The sequence below is a fragment of the Mobula birostris genome, chromosome 20 (genome assembly GCF_030028105.1).
Source record: "Mobula birostris isolate sMobBir1 chromosome 20, sMobBir1.hap1, whole genome shotgun sequence".
NCBI lineage: Eukaryota > Metazoa > Chordata > Chondrichthyes > Myliobatiformes > Myliobatidae > Mobula > Mobula birostris.
In genome coordinates, this window is record NC_092389.1 from 39,849,783 (window position 1) to 39,869,453 (window position 19,671).

The 19,671-nt window shown below is 44.4% G+C and overlaps 1 protein-coding gene and 1 long non-coding RNA gene across 2 annotated transcripts; one reads left to right on the forward strand and one right to left on the reverse strand.

The window, feature by feature from the left end:
* Positions 1-1,462: 1,462 nt before the first annotated feature.
* LOC140185148 (uncharacterized) lies at positions 1,463-13,096 on the reverse strand. The gene is made up of 3 exons (XR_011882506.1): positions 12,559-13,096; positions 12,301-12,466; positions 1,463-4,261 (listed from the first exon to the last, which is right to left on the reverse strand). It is a non-coding gene; the product is annotated as an uncharacterized lncRNA (long non-coding RNA).
* Positions 13,097-13,225: 129 nt separating this feature from the next.
* Positions 13,226-19,158, forward strand: LOC140185147 (heat shock cognate 70 kDa protein-like). Its single transcript, XM_072238525.1, has 9 exons — positions 13,226-13,330; positions 14,514-14,723; positions 16,322-16,527; positions 16,610-16,762; positions 17,060-17,615; positions 17,701-17,903; positions 18,060-18,258; positions 18,455-18,687; positions 18,914-19,158. Exons 2-9 carry the CDS (start codon positions 14,519-14,521, stop codon positions 19,088-19,090), a joined length of 1,932 nt encoding a protein of 643 aa, XP_072094626.1. The 5' UTR covers positions 13,226-13,330; positions 14,514-14,518; the 3' UTR covers positions 19,091-19,158.
* The last annotated feature ends 513 nt before the right edge of the window (positions 19,159-19,671 follow it).

A 19,671-nucleotide genomic window follows, 5' to 3' on the forward strand; every position in this document is an offset into this window, starting at 1 on the left:
AACCTTGCAGTTTCTTAACTCAACCCACAAGGAATAAACATCTTCCATCCTTTGTCACATCTTTCTACTGATTTGATGCCATTCTTTACCAGTGGAGCCACACCACCCCCTCTGCCTAACTTCCTATCACTCCGATATAATGTGTAACCTTGGATATTCAGCTTCCAACTACAACCATCCTTCAGCCATGATTCAGTGATGGGCACAACATCATACCTGACAATCTGTAATATTGCAACAAGATCATCCTGAATAAAGTATTTGTATTGTCCAGGTGATCCCAAGACCACATGAAAAACCAATGAGATCGCATCTGCCGTAGACCTATTGTGGCAATAATCAACGTGTTTAGTTGATGCTGATTTTGAAGGGGCCATGCAAAATGCTCAGCAGTGACCTTTGCTTCAAATACTGGGTTCTTGACCCGTTTATAGTGAGACAGAATAATCCTTGATGTTTCCCTTTCTGAATGAACATACTAATATGAACTGACTAAAGAATCATATACGAAGATAGGGAAAATTAAATATCTAAATGTGAAATACTATTTTCAGATCCAGGCAGATTGCCAATTTTTTCTCTCTCACTTCTGTTGCTGTGAAAAGAAATCAGCAAACTTAAATCAGAGTAACACCACAAAATGCTGGAGGAACTCAGCAGGTCAGGCAGCATCAATGGAGAGGAATAAACACAAGAGATTCTGCAGATGCTGGAAATCCAGAGCAACACACACACACACACACACACACTGATGAAGGGTCTCAGCCCAAAATGTCCTCTCCATAGGTGATCCCTGATTTGTTGAGTTCCTCCAGCATTTTGTGTTTTTTTGCAACATATCAGGTCATCTGTCATTTGGTTGTTTCTGCGCACAATCTGGACAAAACCTCATTTGAAAAGTTTGATCTGCAATTACAGTGATGAATATAAAAGGTACTGGACTTTTGGAGGATTTTACTCGATGAATGATAAATATATTTACCCAAGTTTTATGGTTGTAATGGCTGAGCAATATAAAGAATTTTGCTCTGAATCGGGGCTTTGCATTAAACCTATTTGGACAAATTCAGACTCAAAGATGATAGTTTAAAACATTTCAGACTGAGAATCATCAGAGCTGAAGTAGTTTGCTCTATTTTAAAAATTAGTTTTAGATCAGAAAGTTGGTCTCTCTTGCCCTCTAGTGTTTAAGTTGAAAACATTATTCTTGTTACAAGATGTTTTGGTCTGGTTTGATTAACATTATGGTATCATGCTGTGGGATAGATTAAATGTACAAACCTGTTTGTATATTAATTTGAGATCAACATTGAATTTACAAATGTAAAAGAATGTCAGGTAAAGTAACTAGTCCGTGAGCCAGTTGGGTTGGTCGGTACCATCTGAGGGGAATAATGCTCATAGTGATTTTTGGCAAGATATACAACTCTAGAGTTAGAAAATATGTAATAGCATTGCACCAGTGGTAGCTTTATTACTTCAAATAAGTGATCACTTATAAGAATATAAGCATATATTCCATATTAACATCAGTACAGCAGAAAATGCTACTGCCCCCCCCCCCAGCCAAATGTAAAAAACCTCATTTGGAGAGATTTCTGGAGTTTTATTAATGTCATGATATTTTCCATATTGTTGTATCAAATCAATACAATCTTAAGCTTTTGTCATAGCATATAGAATTACAGTACAATAATTCAAATGTGGGGTTCCACACGGCCATAACCTAGGCCCCATTTGGTTGTAAAATGAATATATTTAATCAAAGACTGCTTTCCATAATTTGTTTTCCATACTTTCATAACCTATTAATAATCATAATAATTTTCCAAGTCTTCCACGTCTTCCACATCTTCATCTGAACTTTCCACACTCTCTGAGGTGGATGCCTGGTTCTCACAGTCTGCCAGTCTACACATGTCAGTACACCTGAGGCCATTTGCAACACACATACATCTTGGGAGTGAATATTTTTTTGGACAGTTACAGGCCAGTGGATCCAGGACGGCATCGGGTGCTGGCTGGTCTTCCATCCAGTGCACCACCAACTGTTCAGCTTCCTCTTCTCTCTCCATCTTCCATCCTCTGCCAACAGCGCTTGGCACTAGTGGGTCCTTCTCTATATACCAGCCTGGTAGTTGGCTCACTGTGCACGTTTTGTTAAGCAGTCCTTGCATGGTGGGAGTTGATGACTTTTGATTTCACTTTTTTTGGACAGAAAAGGTGGTCGATGCTTTTGGGGCATACAGGAGACATGTAAATGCCTCCAGTTTGTCCATCAGTTCTGGGGAGAGGTCCCATTCCTGACCCAACTCTAAGAATGTGTCCTGAGTTTCCCTGTTGCTGGTCAGAATTTTTAGGGCACTTGTCTTCCCTTTGCCTGCAAAAGCGCTTACAGTGTCACATCCTGTATATGCGTGCAACCCGATGAGAGCCCTGCAAACCTCTATTCCAACAGTGGCAGCAACCTTCTTGATGTCTACAAGCCTTGTACGGGTTCTAGTGCCACACTTCTGGAACAAATGGGGCCTCAATCTTGTCACAAAATGCTAAAGATATGATAAAGACATCTGTGTCTTCTGAGCAGATCACTACAGATTGGTATCCCTCTCTTGTGGAACGGGCAGCATGGAGAAGTAGGCGGCCATCTGCTTCTTTTTGTTGACACTGAAGAGCTAATGCCTCCTCACTGTCTTGAGATGTGATTCTGTAACATTTGTCATTCACAGTTGCATACAGAATCTTCTCCTGTAGCCTTGCTCTGTACTCTGCCTTCCTCCATTCATGGACTATGAAGCTAATGAGACTATTTTTGTTACTGACTTTGGTCAGGAAGCTCCTCCACTGCCTCACCACCTGTGTGCCTGTGATACCTTGCAACTCATGACCAGTCTCTTCACCCGTAGAGATCTTTCACTATTCTTGATAGAGTTCTCCTTGTGTGTGTTGAACACAACATCTGTTCTGCTACTCTGACTGCCTTCCCTCAGAGCCATACCCAGAATTGTTGTGGCAACATCTCTGAAAGTAACTTGATCACCTTTCACTTGTTGGACCAAGTTCATTCCATCAACCACCGTAGCAGAGTTTCCTGGGAGTTCCTCTTCTACTGCAACATTTTTCTGCAACATTGTGGCTAAAGTAGCTTTATCTGTCTTTCTCAGCAATCCTTCTGGTGTGGGCAGGGCCTGATATGTGATGAAGTCTGATCTATGATCTTGTCAAAATTGGTTGCCTTGGCCCTCCAAACTTTGAGTTCCCTCTGTGGAGTTTGATTGTCCAAGACAACGTCCCTTGGTGATACACTTTCAGGAACTATTAACAATTTTCTTTTGTCATCTGGAAATATATCTACTGAATTGCCCAGCTCAGATTCCAGTATCCTATGAATGTGCTTCCTTGTAGAGTCTTGCAGGAGTGTAACTCCACCAGATAGCATGAAAGATTCAAGTTTCATGACCAAAGAAGTGACTTGTACAATCATCTTGTTGGGTATGATATCAGTTCTGATATAGTTGAAACAGTCTTTATAGGCTTCCCTTTCAATCCTTTTATACAGTTCACCACCATCTGTTTTATCATCGTTCTCTTTGTACTCAGGTTCCCTTTTTCTTGATTCTGGTATAATCCTTATAGCATGAAACATGATAGTGGGCCTCTGCAGCAACTATGTCTCTCCTTGTTACTGCTAGAATCTTTTCACCTTCCTTTTGGGTTGCACGTTCCCGTCGTGTTTGGTCAGCTCTGAGTTGTACAGCTTGTGTAAGCTTTTCACGTCACTTGGAGCCCTTCAGAAATTTCACCTTATTACAAAAAATGCAGATTTGATCATACACCATTGCTTCTGATGAAGATCTCCTACTTGGCCTTTGTGATGTACAGGTATTCTCACCAGCTTCATCAGTAACGCTTTCCTTTTCAGAGTCTCTAAGTCTCTCTTCATGGTGAAGAGGCTTCGGCAGTTTCAGTGATAGTAGATTCTTGGGACTTATTTTTCTCCAAGTTCTTTAGCAAATAGGGGCATAGTTTCTCACCTTGGCTGCTTCAAGTAATGTTTCCCAGGATTCATAGTCTTGAGAACTAACTAAATTGTCATCATCTTCTTGTGCTGTTTTCTGGTGTATGATACACTGCTTCTTAACAGATTCTTTGTGCTTATGTCTCTCCATTCTGAAACAAAGTGTTTCAGCTACTCCAGATCTAAATCTACTCTACTCTTCTCTCTCCTCTATTGTGCAGGACTACCCCACCACCACAGTACCTGGAACAGAAAAAAATCACATTAATATTGCTGGTGAAAAAAGCAAAGGTGATACAAATGTATGTATAAATGGTGATATACAAGATATAAACCTGAAACAGGACATGAAAACAGAAGTAAATCTTATGTAATGTATAGTCACTGTGTTTTCACTGCCAGTAATAGATAACATTTGTAGAGATGCTAATTTTAACAACTTTTCTGAAAAACATAGTCTGAGCTATATTCCCACCAATTTTCAAAGACAAAGCATCAATAATAAGAGTGAACCATCATTTTGAAGTAGAATGCTTTATTCTGTGCTATGTATAGTTTTGAAAAGTGTGTTTTGGCATGGGGTTATAAATCGAGTGATAACACACAGAAAGCTACCACCGCTGCAATGCTATCATATATTTTCTAGCACTAGGGGGTGTATACCTTGCCAAAAAACACTATAAGAATTATTCCCCCCAGGTGGCACCAGTGGCCCAAATTTGGGGTCCTGGCTCACGGACTAAAAGTACCCAGGACATCTTTAGGGAGCGGTGTCTCAGAAAGGCAGCGTCCATTATTAAGGACCTCCAGCACGCAGGGCATGCCCTTTTCTCACTGTTACCATCAGGTAGGAGGTACAGAAGCCTGAAGGCACACACTCAGCGATTCAGGAACAGCTTCTTCCCCTCTGCCATCCGATTCCTAAATGGACATTGAAGCTTTGGACACTACCTCACTTTTTTTAATATACACTATTTCTGTTTTTTGCACATTTTTAAAAATCTATTCAGTACACATAATTGATTTACTTGTTTATTTGTTAGTCTGTTTTATTTTATTTTTTTTTCTCTCTCTGCTATACTGTATTATGTATTGCATTGAACTGCTGCTGCTAAGTTAACAAATTTCACATCACATGATAATAAACCTGATTCTGATTCTGAAACAAACAGATAAATTGATAGTACAAACAAACAGATGGATTGATTGATAGACATTACAAACAAACAGATCAGAATCAGAATCAGGTTTGTTATCACCAGCATGTGACATGAAATTTTTGCAGCAGCAGTTCAATGCAATACATAATCTAGCACAGAAAATAATAATAATAAATAAACAAGTAAATCAATCATGTATATTGAATAGATTTTTTTAAATCGTGCAAAAACAGAAATACTATATATTTTTTAAAAATTGAGGTAGTGTCCAAAGCTGCAGGAATCGGATGGCAGAGGGGAAGAAGCTGTTCCCTAAAGGTGTACTGGGTACTTTGTAGGATAGTGCCCAAGATGGAGCTGACTAGATTTACAACCTTCTGCAGCTTCTTTCAGTCCTGTGCAGTAGCCCCTCCATACCAGACAGTGATGCAGCCTGTCAGAATGCTCTCCACGGTACAACTATAGAAGTTTTTGAGTGTATTAGTTGACATGTCAAATCTCTTCAAACTCCTCATAAAGTATAGCCACTGTCTTGCCTTCTTTATAACTACATCAATATGTTGGGACCAGGTTAGACCCTCAGAAATCTTGACACCCAGGAACTTGAAGCTGCTCACTCTCTCCACTTCTGATCCCTCTATGAGGATTGGTATGTGTTCCTTCATCTTACCCTTCCTGAAGTTCACAATCAGCTCTTTTGTCTTACTGACATTGAGTGCCAGGTTGTTGCTGCTGCACCACTCCACTAGTTGGCATATCTCACTCCTGTACGCACTCTCATCACCACCTGAAATTCTACCAACAATTGTTTTATCGTCTGCAAATTTGTAGATAAATTGCTAATAAATAGGTAAAATGCTGAAGATCCTGAAAGCTTATGGAGTGCCAGATCATCTACTGAGAGCAACAGAGTCCAGCTGTACCAAAACCATGGTGAAAGTTGTATCACCAGATGGAGAAACAGCAGTGTTTGAGCTCCTAGCTGGTGTGCTGCAAGGAGACACTCTGGCATCCTACATCTTTATAATCGTCCTTGATTACACTCTGCGTCAAGCTACCAAACATCATGACAAGCTTGGTTTTACCATAAAACCAGGGTGAACCAAAAGGGTCAGACCAGTTACGCTCACAGATCTCAATTTTGCACATGACATAGTCCTGCTCTCTGACCAGATGGAGGAAGAACAGCAGCTACTGACAAAAGTGGAAATAGAATGCAATAAAGTTAGACTTCACCTAAATGCTAAAAAGACAGAGTACATGGTGTTTAACTTCGACGAAGTTACGATACTCTCAAGACCGTAGAGAATGATACCATTAAGAAAGTCTTTGACTTCAAGTACCTCGAGTCAAGAATGATGAGTTCGGAGAAGGACATAAAGATATGGAAGGCGCTGGCGTGTAAGGCTATGAACGACATGAAGGAAATCTGGAAGTCAAACCTGACCAGAGGGCTTAAAAAGAGGATCTTCATAGCAGTCATAGAGTCCATTCTCACATACGGATGCGAGATGTGGACGCTCAGCAAGGCTATGCGAAAGTCTCTAGATGGTTGCTTAAATTGGATCGATATATGGACAGGAAAGGAATGGAGGGTTATGGGCTGAGTGCAGGTAGGTGGGACTAGGATAGGGTAAGAGTTCGGCACGGACTAGAAGGGCCGAGATGGCCTGTTTCCGTGCTGTAATTGTTATATGGTTATATACACGAATGCTCCGGATGGCTCTTGACGTGAATTGGCAACAGCACATGACAAACGTCGAGCTCTATAACAACCTACTGATGCTCACCACTAAAATCGAGGCGAGAAGACTTCAACTAGCGGGCACTGTCTATGCCACCCCGAGCTACCTGCCAGCCTAGTCATCATATGGGAGCCCAAGCATGGGAGGATGAACCCTGGGCGCCCTCCCAAGACTATGGTCAACACGCTCCTGGAAGACGGCGGCGCGGCTAATGTAGATGAACTGAACACACTGATGAGGGAGAGGGAGAAGTGGAGAGTCTGTCATCGTGCCTGACACCGGTCCCCTAGGCCTGAGTCAACATAGTAGTAGTAGTAAATTTACAGATGGTATTTGAGCTCTGCCCAGCCACACAGTCATGTGTATATAGAGAGTAGAGCAGTGGGCTAAGCACACACCCCTGAGGTGCCCCAGTGTTGATCATCAGCGAAGAGGATATGTTATTGCAGAGGGAGGTACAGAGGGAGGTTCTGCAACTTCTCAATCAGGATTGTGGGAATGATGGTATTAATTGCAGAGGGAGGTACAGAGGCCCAGGTTCTGCAACTTCTCAATCAGGATTGTGGGAATGATGGTATTAAATGCTGAGCTATAGTCGATGAACAGCATCCTGATGTAGGTGTTTGTGTTGTCCAGGTGGTCTAAAGCCGTGTGGAGAGCCGTTGAGATGGCATCTGCCGTTGACCTATTGTGGTGATAGGGAAATTGCAACGAGGCACCACCCAGTGTCTCACTCTATCCTTCCAAACCCCACCTTCCCCTTCACCTGCTCTCACCTCTCAGTGTCTCACTCAGTCCTCCCAACCCCCACCTTCCCCCTCACCTGGTCTCACCTATCACCTCCCAGAGTCTCATTCCTTCCTCCCCTGCCCCACCCACCTACCTTTCCCCTCACCTCGTTTCATCTACCACGTCCCAGTGTCTCACTCTATCATCCCTTCCCCCACCCACATTCCCCCTCACCTCTCACCTCCCAGAGTCTCACGCTATTCACCCCTCCCACACCAAACTTCCCCCTCACCTGGTCTCATTTATCAGCACCCAGGCTCCTGCTCACCTGGTCTCACCTGTCACTCCCAGTGTCTCACTCTATCCATCCCTCCCCCACTCACCTTTCCCCTCACCTGGTCTCACCTATCACCTCTCAGTGTCTCACTCTATCCTCCCCCAACAACCTTCCCCCTCTCCTGGTCGCAACTATCACCTCCCAGTGTCTCACTCTATCCACCCCTCTCCCACCCACCTTCCCCCTCACCTGGTTCCCCTGTCACCACCCAGTGTCCCAACTCTATCCTCCCCCAACAACCTTCCCCATCTCCTGGTCGCAACTATCACCCTCCAGTGTCTCACTCTATCCACCCCTACCCCACTCACATTCCCCCTCACCTGGTCTCACCTCTCACCTCCCAGCGCCTCACTCTCCCCCCCCCATCACCTGGTCTCACGTGTTACCTGCCAGTGTGTACTCCTTCCCTCCTCCTCCCCCTGAAACTTCTGGCTTCTGCCTCCTTCCTTTCATCACAAAAGGTCGACTGCTTTTTCTTCTGTAACAATGCTACCTGACCTGTTGAGTTTCTCCAGCAATTTGCCTGCGTGTTTCTTCATCACAACTGTTTCACTCTCTCAGAGAACCAACCTCAAACCTGTTTGAGTCTGGATCTTGACGAGATTGCAGAGAACCAGTCTGGGTGTTAGCTGCTAACGTTACATCACCAAAAGCTGACACAATACAATTTCTAGGCCTGTGTTTCAAAAACAATCATATGTTAACCTCTTCAAGTAGAAGCCACTTAAATTTTAATTCTTTAGCCATAGAAGGATCAAATTAACTTGTGTTGTATGGTGCAATCTCCCAGGTGTGACAGCTGGGAAGGAAGTAAATGATAAATAACATTGAGAAAATGAGTTGTGGATCCTTGAGTCCATCGGTTGTGGAATCATTTGGGGTGAGTGAAGTCATTATCTACACTGGTTCAGGAGCCTGGTAGCTATTGGGTAATAACTGTTCCTGAACCTGGTACAGGTATGGGAACTAAGGCTCCTGTATCTCCTTCCAGAAGACAACAGTTGGAAGAGAGCATGGCCTGGACGGTGGGGGTCCTAGATGAAGAATGCTCCTTGCAGAAGTACTCATTACTGGGGAGGGCTTTAACTGTGACTGACTGGGCTGTCACAAACATGAGAAAATTTGCAGATGCTGGAAATCTAAAGCAACACACACACAAAGTGCTGAAAGAACTCAGCAGGCCAGGCAACATCTGTGCAAATGAAGAAAAAGTCATCGTTTCAGGCCAAAACACACCATCAGGACAGGGCTGTATCCACTTCTGGCAGACTTTTCCCTTCAGCCACATATACCCATAAGACCATAAGATATAGGAGCAGAAGCAGGCCATTCAGCCCATCGAGTCTGCTCCACCATTCAATCATGGGCTGATCAGTCATACCCTCACCCTGCTTTCTCCCCATACCCATTGATGCCCTGGCTAATCAAGAACCTATCTATCTCTGCTTTAAATGAACCCAATGACTTGGCCTCCACAGCCGCTCGTGGCAACAAATTCCACAGATTTACCACCTTCTGACTAAAGTAATTTCTCCACATCTCTGTTCTAGATGGACGTCCTTCAATGCTGAAGTCATGCCTTCTTGTCCTGGACTCCCCTACCGTGGGAAATAACTTTGCCATATCTAATCTGTCCAGGCATTTTAACATTGGGAATGTTTCTATGAGATCCCCCCTCATTCTCCTGAACTCCAGGGAATACAGCCCAAGAGCTGCCAGATGTTCCTCATATGGTAACCGTTTCAAGCCTGGAATCATTCTCGTGAATCTTCTCAGAACCCTCTCCAATATCAGTATATCCTTTTTAAAATAAGGAGCCCAAAACTGCACACAATACTCCAAGTGTGGTCTCATGAGTGCCTTTTCGAGCCTCAACATCACATCCCTGCTCTTATATTCTATACCTTTAGAAATGAATGCCAACATTACATTCGCCTTCTTCACCACTGACTCAACCTGAAGGTTAAGCTTTAGGCTATCCTGCACAAGGACTCCCAAATCCCTTTGCATCTCTGCATTTTGAATTTTCTCCTCAACTAAATAATAGTCTGCCCGTTTATTTCTTCCACCGAAGTGTATGACCATACACTTTCCAACATTGTATTTCATTTGCCACTTCTTTGCCCATTCCCCTAAACTATCTAAGTCTCTCTGCAGGCTCTCTGTTTCCTCAACCTGCTCCTCCACCTATCTTTGTATCATCAGCAAATTTAGCCACAAATTCATTAATACCATAGTCCAAATCATTGACACTGACAAATCATACCCCTTAGGATACTGTTGGAAAGAGAAGACCTTTCTGGGCAAAGCAGTAATAGCCAAGTCAGTTAGACTGAGACTGGCTCTGAGGCTCAGTGGGGAAGGCAGGCAAATGTCAGGCAGAGCAAAAGATAGGTGGGTCAATTGTTAAGGGGGAGCCACTGGAAATAAGATGAGAGTGCATGGGATCCAGGGTAAAGGCCTGACTGTTCCCTCTCAGCTGTGCGGATGCCAGGCCGCAGGGTAACTGAAATGCTCCCGTGCACGTATCCTTTGTTGCCACGCAACTGGAATTTTCTTTTTTCTAATGTTTTGTTAAAATGCTGTGCGGTTCTCAGGCTGTGTAAAAATTTCCTGCTCAGAGGAAAACAAATTGGAGGAAATGTTGCTTGGTGTGCCCAGAGGGTTGTGGTGGTTGGATCTTACTCCACACAGATGGCTGTGACTACTGGTAAACAAGAGAAATTCACAGTTGCAGGAAATCCCGAGCAACACACACACAAAATGCTGGAGGAACTCACCAAGTCAGGCAGCAACAACTGAAACAAATACAGTCGCCATCTCGGGCTGAAACCCTTTGGCAGGACTGGAGGGTGAAGTGTGGAGTGCTGCATTTTGGGAGATCCAACATAAAGGGTACACAGTCAATAACAGGGTCCATTAACAGCACTGATGAAGAGGGATCTTCAGGTCCAGGTCCATGGCTTCCAGACAGATGAATGGTGCAGTACACTTTGTCCTCATTAGGTGAGGTATTAAGTTCAAGAGCCAGGAAGTAAATGCTATAGCTTTATAAAACTGGTTTATTTAAGAAGGATGTGGAGGCTTTCTAGAGGGTGCAGAAGAGGTTTACCAGAACTGGACTCTCTGACGGTGGTGTCTGACAAGAGGATGCTGTCCAAGTTGCATGCCATCTTGGACAACGTCTCCCATCCACTACATAATGTACTGGTTGGGCACAGGAGTACATTCAGCCAGAGACTCATTCCACCAAGATGCAACACAGAGCGTCATAGGAAGTCATTCCTGCCTGTGGCCATCAAACTTTACAACTCCTCCCTTGGAGGGTCAGACACCCTGTGCCAATAGGCTGGTCCTGGACTTCTTTCATAATTTCCTGGCATAATTTACATATCACTCTTTAGTTATTTATGGCTCTATTACCATTTATTATTTATGGTGCAACCATAACGAAAACCAATTTCCCCCGGGATCAATAAAGTATGACTATGTCTAATTTACATATTATTATTTAACTATTTATGGTGTTATTACTATTTATTATTTATGGAGCAACTGTAACAAAAGCCAATTTCCCCCGGGATCAATAAAGTATGACTATGACTATGACTGACGAGGATGCTGCCTGGATTAGAGAACTTGTGCTATGAGAAATCTGGAGCTGTTTTCTACAGAGCAGCAGAGGCTGAGGTGAGATTTGATAGGTTTATAAAATTATGCAAGCTATAGACAGTGTATCCTTTCCCCTGGATTGAAATATCTAGAGGGCAAGTATGTTTCCGATACAAAGAAAAGTAGTGAAAATTTAAACAAAATAAAAATGACAATGTTTTTAGTGTTTATTTAGTCGAAATTTTATTTCAGAACTTGGATTTTCTCTGAAGCGCCGGAGGCTGAGGGGAGATCTGATAGAGATCATGAGAGGCAGGGTAGACAGAGGACATGTTTTCCAGAGGGTTGAAACATCTAACACCAAAGGGCATTGAAGGTGGAGGGGGGGCGGGGAGGGGAGGTCGGTTCAACTGGGATGTGAGCTATAGTGTTTTCACTCAGCGTTGGGATATCTGCAATTTGCTGCCTGGTATGGCAAAACAATTAGAGACTTTTAACAGTCGTTTGGACAGGCACATGGTTCAGCACAACATTGTGGGCCAAATGTCCTGTTCCTGTGCTGTTCTGTGTTCAAATAATCCAAGGAACAATAATTAAAACTTCATTGCAACAAATTGAGAATTCACATTTACCATACAGTATCTGAAACATAAATACGGTAATCATAAGCACAACATGTTGTAATACAAATGCCTTTACCCGTCTGAGCCAGTCCATTAACAATGGCTGCCCCAAAGCTGTCCTTTGAAATAGCCTCGCAAGCAAATAGAAGCTTCTAGAAAGACCGGGGCCTCTTTTTCCTCATGCTTCACCGGGAATGGCCGTACAGAATTTGCGCTCAAGTTTCCCCGAAACCACGCCCTGACTGCAACGTGAGAAGGAAACTTAGAGGCCATCTATTCTCAGGCATGGTTGTAAAAGCAGACAGAAATTTAAAGCAAAACGTTAATTGCTCACAATGGGATCCTTTCTACAATCGGGTAGTTTTTTTGGAAATCGGGTTTTTAACCGCGGTCCGGTGGAGTGGGAGTACAGTACAAGATTGATTCAGGGAAGTTGCTGTGTCACCGGGTTTGCGTTTCCTTGTAATAAGTTTAGCAGAATGTGGGCTGGGATCTCTCTGAATATTGAAGGGTCTGGATGAGAAGGAATTATTTAGCCGGTGAATCTGGAATTGATTGCCATCGGGGATATTTAAAGCGATAGGTTCAGGTTACGGGCTGGGGACTGGGGCCTCGGTAGAACTACCCGGTCCAATTCTGCTCCCATATCTTTGGGCTGAAGTTGCAGTCGGGTCGGAGAGCAGCAGAAAGACGCGGGCGGGGCCCTTCAGCCCCCGAAACCAAACCGGCGGGTGACGCGCCATCATCATGTCAAGTGTTTCTGTGCTTGGGGTTCCGTACGCGGTGCTACACAAACACCACCGGCCCTAACTCCACTTCGCTTCCTGCTCGCCGGCTGCCATCGCCACCTCCACCTCCATGTTGCCGGCGAGCGGAGACAGCGCCCCAGCCCCGCCCCTCCGGCGGTCGACCAATCAGCGCCGCGCCCGCCTGCCTGCCCGCCCTCCCATCTACCCGGCGAGAGCCGATTGGCGGTGTGCGGTGTGACGCGCGCGGCTTTCTAGAACCTTCGGGTGAGCCGTTAAAAGGGGCCCGCGGGAGCAGCACGGTCTCATTGCGGCGTTGGACACTACAGACGGCTCGGTCCTCCAGTTCCACAGTACCAGGTACCGTTACTCTGTGCAGGCCTAGTGCGGGGCCTCTGACACTCACTCTCTCTCTCCTCGTCTTATTCGCACCCCTCAGTCACCATTGATGATCGCTAAGTTCTTTCTTGAAATATCACACATCAAAGTTGCTGGTGAACGCAGCAGGCCAGGCAGCATCTCTAGGAAGAGGTACAGTCGACGTTTCAGGCCGAGACCCTTCGTCAGGACTAACTGAAGGATCTGGAATGAGAAGGATGAAGGATCTCGGTCTGAAACGTCGACTGTACCTCTTCCTACAGATGCTGCCTGGCCTGCTGAGTTCACCAGCAACTTTGATGTGTGTTGCTTGAATTTCCAGCATCGGCAGAATTCCTCGTGTTAAACTCTCTCTCTCTCTCTCTCTCTCTCTCGAGTTTAGCTGTTCTTTCCCCCGCGAACGGAACTGGTGGGCCCGGTCTCCCGTCCCGAGGGAGAATGTCGTTTTGCTCCGCCCACCCTTCTCGAACAGTCTCGGCCGCTCCCCAGGTCGGGGGAGGAAGAGCCACCGCCCGTCCGTTGGGATCCTCCCGTCCCCCGCGCGCCTACTGACATCCACCCGCGGGAATCTCTGATCCGCTTCCCAGCGGGGCCGGAAATCGGGCGGCATCCGAAACCCTGCATAAAGGGGGGAGGGGACCGATTATGTTATAGGTGCTGTCTGCCCCCCCCACTGAGCTCCACCATTGTCCGCTGACGTAAGACTTGTGATGAGGCCATTTGGCCCATCGAGTCTACTCCGCTGCCTTTGCCGCACTGTCGTCCATTTTGATTTCCTTTGTGTTAGAAAGGCGCGATTGCATAGGCAGGTAGTGGGATGGGGACCACGTGTCCATCGTATGCAGTTTGTGTGGCTCGATGTCGGCGACGCTGCTGTGGAAACAACCTGTCTGAACTCGGGAGAAGGGATTTACACATGAAGGTACCAAAGTAATGGGCTGGGAGGTATTTAGCAGCTACTAAGTCTGGTGCAAGCAACCATTAGTTTCATTTGCTTTACATTGTATGATATTTTCCTATAGTCATTTTGTTTTTCCTACTAACGCTGGCTTGCGGAGTAAGAGGATGTGATCAGTGATAAGATTGTGTGCCTGTAGTGAAACTCATTTTTATAAGTCATTGTATTGTGGGTGGAGTTTTCTATTTGAATTAATTTGTTTTTCAGGCAACATGTCTAAGGGACCAGCAATCGGAATTGATCTTGGGACAACCTACTCATGTGTAGGTGTCTTCCAACATGGCAAAGTTGAAATTATTGCCAATGACCAAGGCAACCGCACCACTCCAAGTTATGTTGCCTTCACTGATACAGAGAGATTGATCGGTGATGCAGCCAAGAATCAGGTGGCTATGAACCCAACCAACACTGTATTTGGTGAGTTGCACAGAGAATTGAATTTAATAGTGGATGGTTGGCTTTGCATGTTTTTGAGATCTACTGATATTCATGTTATGTGTGGGCATGTGGCCAAGTGGTTAAGGCATTGGACTAGCGACCTGAAGGTAATGAGTTCAAGTCCCAGCTGAGTCATACTTCATTAATCCCAGGGGAGGGGGGTGTTTGGTTTTTGCTACAGTTGCACCATAAATAATTGTAGTAAAACCATAAATAGTTGAAATAGTGGTAGGACCAACCTATTGGCTCGGGGTGTCTGACCCTCCAAGGGAGGAGTTGTAAAGTTTGATTGCCACAGGCAGGAATGACTTCCTATGACGCTCTGTGTTGCATCTCGGTGGAATGAGTTTCTGGTTGAATGTACTCCTGTGCCCACCCAGTACAGTATGTGTGGATGGGAGACATTGACCAAGATGGCATGAAACTTAGACAGCATCCTCTTTTCAGACACCAGCGTGAGAGAGTCCAGTTCCATCCCCACAACATTGGCCTTACGAATGAGTTTGTTGATTCTGTTGGTGTCTGCTACCCTCAGCCTGCTGTCCCAGCACATAACAGCAAACATGATCACACTGGCCACCAGGGACTAGTAGAACATCCTCAGCATCGTCCAGCAGATGTTAAAGGACCTCAGTCTCCTCAGGAAATAGAGATGGCTCTGACCCTTCTTGTAGACAGCCTTTGACCAGTCCAGTTTATTGTCAATTTGTATCCCCAGGTATTTGTAATCCTCCACCATGTCCACACTGACCCCCTGGATGGAAACAGGGGTCACCGGTACCTTAGTCTTTTTCACATTAAGCTGCAGATAATTCTGCTCGCTCCATGTGACAAAGTTTCCTACCGTAGCCCTGTACTCAGCCTCATATCCCTTGCTGATGCATCCAACTATGGCAGAGTCATCAGAAAACTTCTGAAGATGACAAGACTCTGTGCAGTAGTTGAAGTCCAAGGTGTAAATGGTGAAGAGAAAGGGAGACAAGACAGTCCCCTGTGGAGCCCCAGTGCTGCTGATCACTCTGTTGGACACAGTGTTGCAAGCACAGGTACTGTGGTCTGCCAGTCAGGTAATCAAGAATCCATGATACCAGGGAAGCATCCACCTCCATCGCTGTCAGCTTCTCCCCCAGCAGAGCAGAGCAGGGCGGATGGTGTTGAACGCACTGGAGAAGTCAAAAAACATGATCCTCACAGTGCTTGCTGGCTTGTCCAGGTGGGCGTGGACACGGTTCAGCAGGTAGACGATGGCATCCTCACTCCTAGTTGGGGCTGGTAGGCGAACTGGAGGGGATCTAAGTGTGGCCTGACCATAGGCCAGAGCAGCTCCAGAACAAGTCTCTCCAGGGTCTTCATGATGTGGGAGGTCAATGCCGCTAGTCTGTAGTCATTGAGACTGCTGGGGCGTGGCGTCTTCGGCACAGGGACGAGGCAGGATGTCTTCCACAGCTCAGGAACCCTCTGGAGCCTCAGGCTCAGGCATACAACCTTGCCCAGGCCTGCGCCCTGGAGAGTGAAGACTTTCCAGGTGCAGATCCATGGTCTCATAAGACTAACAAATGCCTTAATTCATGTTACAGATGCCAAGCGTCTGATTGGCCGTAGGTTTGATGATGCTGTGGTTCAGTCTGACATGAAGCACTGGCCTTTTAAAGTCATCAATGACAGTGGTCGCCCCAAGGTGGAAGTTGAATACAAGGCCGAGAAGAAGACTTTTTACCCTGAGGAAGTATCATCCATGGTGTTGACCAAAATGAAGGAGATTGCAGAGGCCTATCTTGGAAAGGTATAGTACAGTCTTGTTAATTCAAGTGGGTAGAATTGTAATTGTTTCTTATCTAACATTGATTTTTTTTCTTGCCATTTAGACTATTTCTAATGCAGTGATTACGGTACCAGCTTATTTCAATGATTCTCAGCGACAAGCTACAAAAGATGCTGGTACAATTTCAGGTCTCAACGTGCTGCGTATCATCAATGAGCCAACTGCAGCTGCTATTGCTTATGGCTTGGATAAGAAGGTATGTAGTATCGATATTACTGCATTGATCATTACTAAGTTCATCATTTGGAAGATGACTCTTGTTGCAATGAATGGGATTAAGGATTGGTGGATAATGTCACACTAATTCTGCAGCTTGGGTGCAAAACTCTTAGTCTCCATCCTGGAGCTGCTTTCCAATATTTTTGTTGATCTGATTCTATAATGCAAATCAAGTGTTTCCTTGGTCCATAGTCCAGTCTTCCCCCACCCCATATTAAATGTACCATTCTGTTGCGTGCTTATGTAATCATCGTTAATTATTTTTGGTCTGCAGGTTGGTGCTGAAAGGAATGTCCTGATCTTTGACCTGGGTGGTGGTACTTTTGATGTCTCAATCTTAACCATTGAAGATGGAATCTTTGAAGTCAAATCTACAGCTGGTGACACCCACCTTGGTGGCGAAGACTTTGATAATCGCATGGTCAACCATTTTATTGCTGAATTCAAACGAAAAAACAAGAAAGACATCACTGACAACAAGAGAGCTGTTCGCCGTCTCCGCACTGCCTGTGAACGTGCAAAGCGTACGCTGTCATCCAGTACACAGGCTAGCATTGAAATTGACTCTCTGTATGAGGGTGTTGATTTTTATACTTCAATCACCAGAGCACGATTTGAAGAGCTCAATGCTGACCTCTTCCGTGGCACTCTTGACCCTGTAGAGAAATCCTTGCGAGATGCCAAACTTGACAAGGCTCAAATCCATGATATTGTGCTGGTTGGTGGATCCACCCGCATTCCCAAAATCCAGAAGTTGTTGCAAGATTTCTTCAATGGCAAGGAATTGAATAAGAGCATCAATCCTGACGAGGCTGTTGCATATGGTGCAGGTAATGAAGATATTGACAATTGTTTTGTAGTGTGATCTTCATGCCTTGTTTAACTTGTAACTAAACTGTCTTAATGTTCTCTTAGCTGTCCAGGCGGCTATCTTGGCTGGTGACAAGTCTGAGGCTGTGCAAGATCTGCTGCTGTTGGATGTTACTCCTTTGTCCCTGGGCATCGAGACAGCTGGAGGTGTCATGACAACATTAATCAAGCGTAACACCACCATTCCAACAAAACAAACACAAACCTTCACTACCTATTCTGATAACCAGCCTGGTGTGCTAATCCAGGTAAATTCCAGTGTTACACATATCCAAATTAGTTGCTTGTTTCTCTAATGCCAGTTATGTTAAATTTACTGTCCAGCATTTACTGAAATTCTTGACTGGGTGTCTTGCCTGATTAGTTTGTTTTCCTGACTATGCCAAATACTGTTTCTAATTTAGGTGTTCGAGGGTGAGAGAGCAATGACAAAAGATAACAACTTGCTGGGCAAGTTTGAGCTGACTGGAATTCCACCTGCTCCAAGGGGTGTGCCTCAAATTGAGGTGACTTTTGATATTGATGCCAATGGTATCTTGAATGTGTCTGCAGTGGACAAGAGCACTGGAAAAGAAAACAAGATCACCATCACAAATGACAAAGGTAAGAAGCTTTAGAAATCTGATGAATTTTGCTTCTGCTATGATGAAGAATTCCAGAAAGTCATTCGTAGTTTCCACCAGAAATAGAGATGTTGGCAAAGAACCTTCCTTGGATGTCTGAGCGGTTGACATAAACAAGATATTTGTTGCTTAACTAGGGAGCAATACTACATTGTTTTTTAAAATTTTGCTTGTAGGTCGCTTGAGCAAAGAAGAGATTGAGCGTATGGTTCAAGAAGCTGAGAAGTACAAGTCTGAAGATGATCAACAACGTGAAAAAATAGCAGCAAAGAATGCACTTGAATCTTATGCTTTCAACATGAAGTCCACAATTGAGGATGAGAAGCTGAAGGGTAAAGTTGGAGATGATGATAAGCAGAAGGTTTTGGACAAATGTAATGAAGTTATCAGCTGGCTGGATAAGAACCAGGTAAGCTACATGTCAAGATTATCAATTTAAAAATAATTGATAAAATAAAATTTTAGTTAATTCGCTGTGATGAAGTAAAAACCATTACCATTCGTAGTTTCCACTTGAGCCCTGTGGGGTTGTGACGGCAATCTTCCTTGGATGTCTGAGCGTTTTATCTGTGTTAGCATTCTTTCACTTCATTTTGGTGCAATACAACTAATGGGCTTCTTAAAATTTCTTCCAGACTGCTGAAAAGGATGAATATGAACATCAGCAGAAAGAACTGGAGAAAATCTGCAATCCAATCATCACCAAGTTGTACCAGGGAGCTGGTGGGCCGCCAGGGGGCTTCCCTGGTGCTGGTGGTCCTCCTCCAGGTGCAGGTGCATCATCTGGCCCAACAATTGAAGAGGTTGATTAAAGTGCTTGGCATGTCTACTGGTCTTTGAGTGTACTTCAAACATAAAAATAAAAAGATCAGCTTTTTAACTTGGTGCCTTTTTTTAAAAAAAAACATTCAGACCCAACAACCAGGTTTTAATTTGTGAATTCATGTTTTTTTTTGCCCCACAGTAGAGTCCAAAAACAGGGAAGTGGAACACTAAAAAATCAGATTGAAATGTCGACAGCTGAAAAGTTTTTTTTTTTGTTTTTTTTTTTTATCCCCCTTTGTTCAGTACTTGGTTGAACTACCCCTTGCAGTTAAAGCAGGTAGTCTTTTCAGATAAGTGTTAGCTTGCAAGGATTTTTGGTCTTGCAGAGAGGGAGTATTGTGCTTCCATTGAAAACAGGTGATGCTCCAATTTTCTATATGATGTAAATCTGTATATTGCATCTCCTGGGTAAGTTGCCATAGTAATTGCAAAAAGGGTGAATACTTTGTCAGCCTCAATTGTTTTTTAATTTAGTAATTTGGTGTTGGAATTTCACTTTTGATTTGACATGCACAATGTTGAAGTTGGGCTCTAAAATCCTACTTCATTATTTAAAATTTAGAAAGGG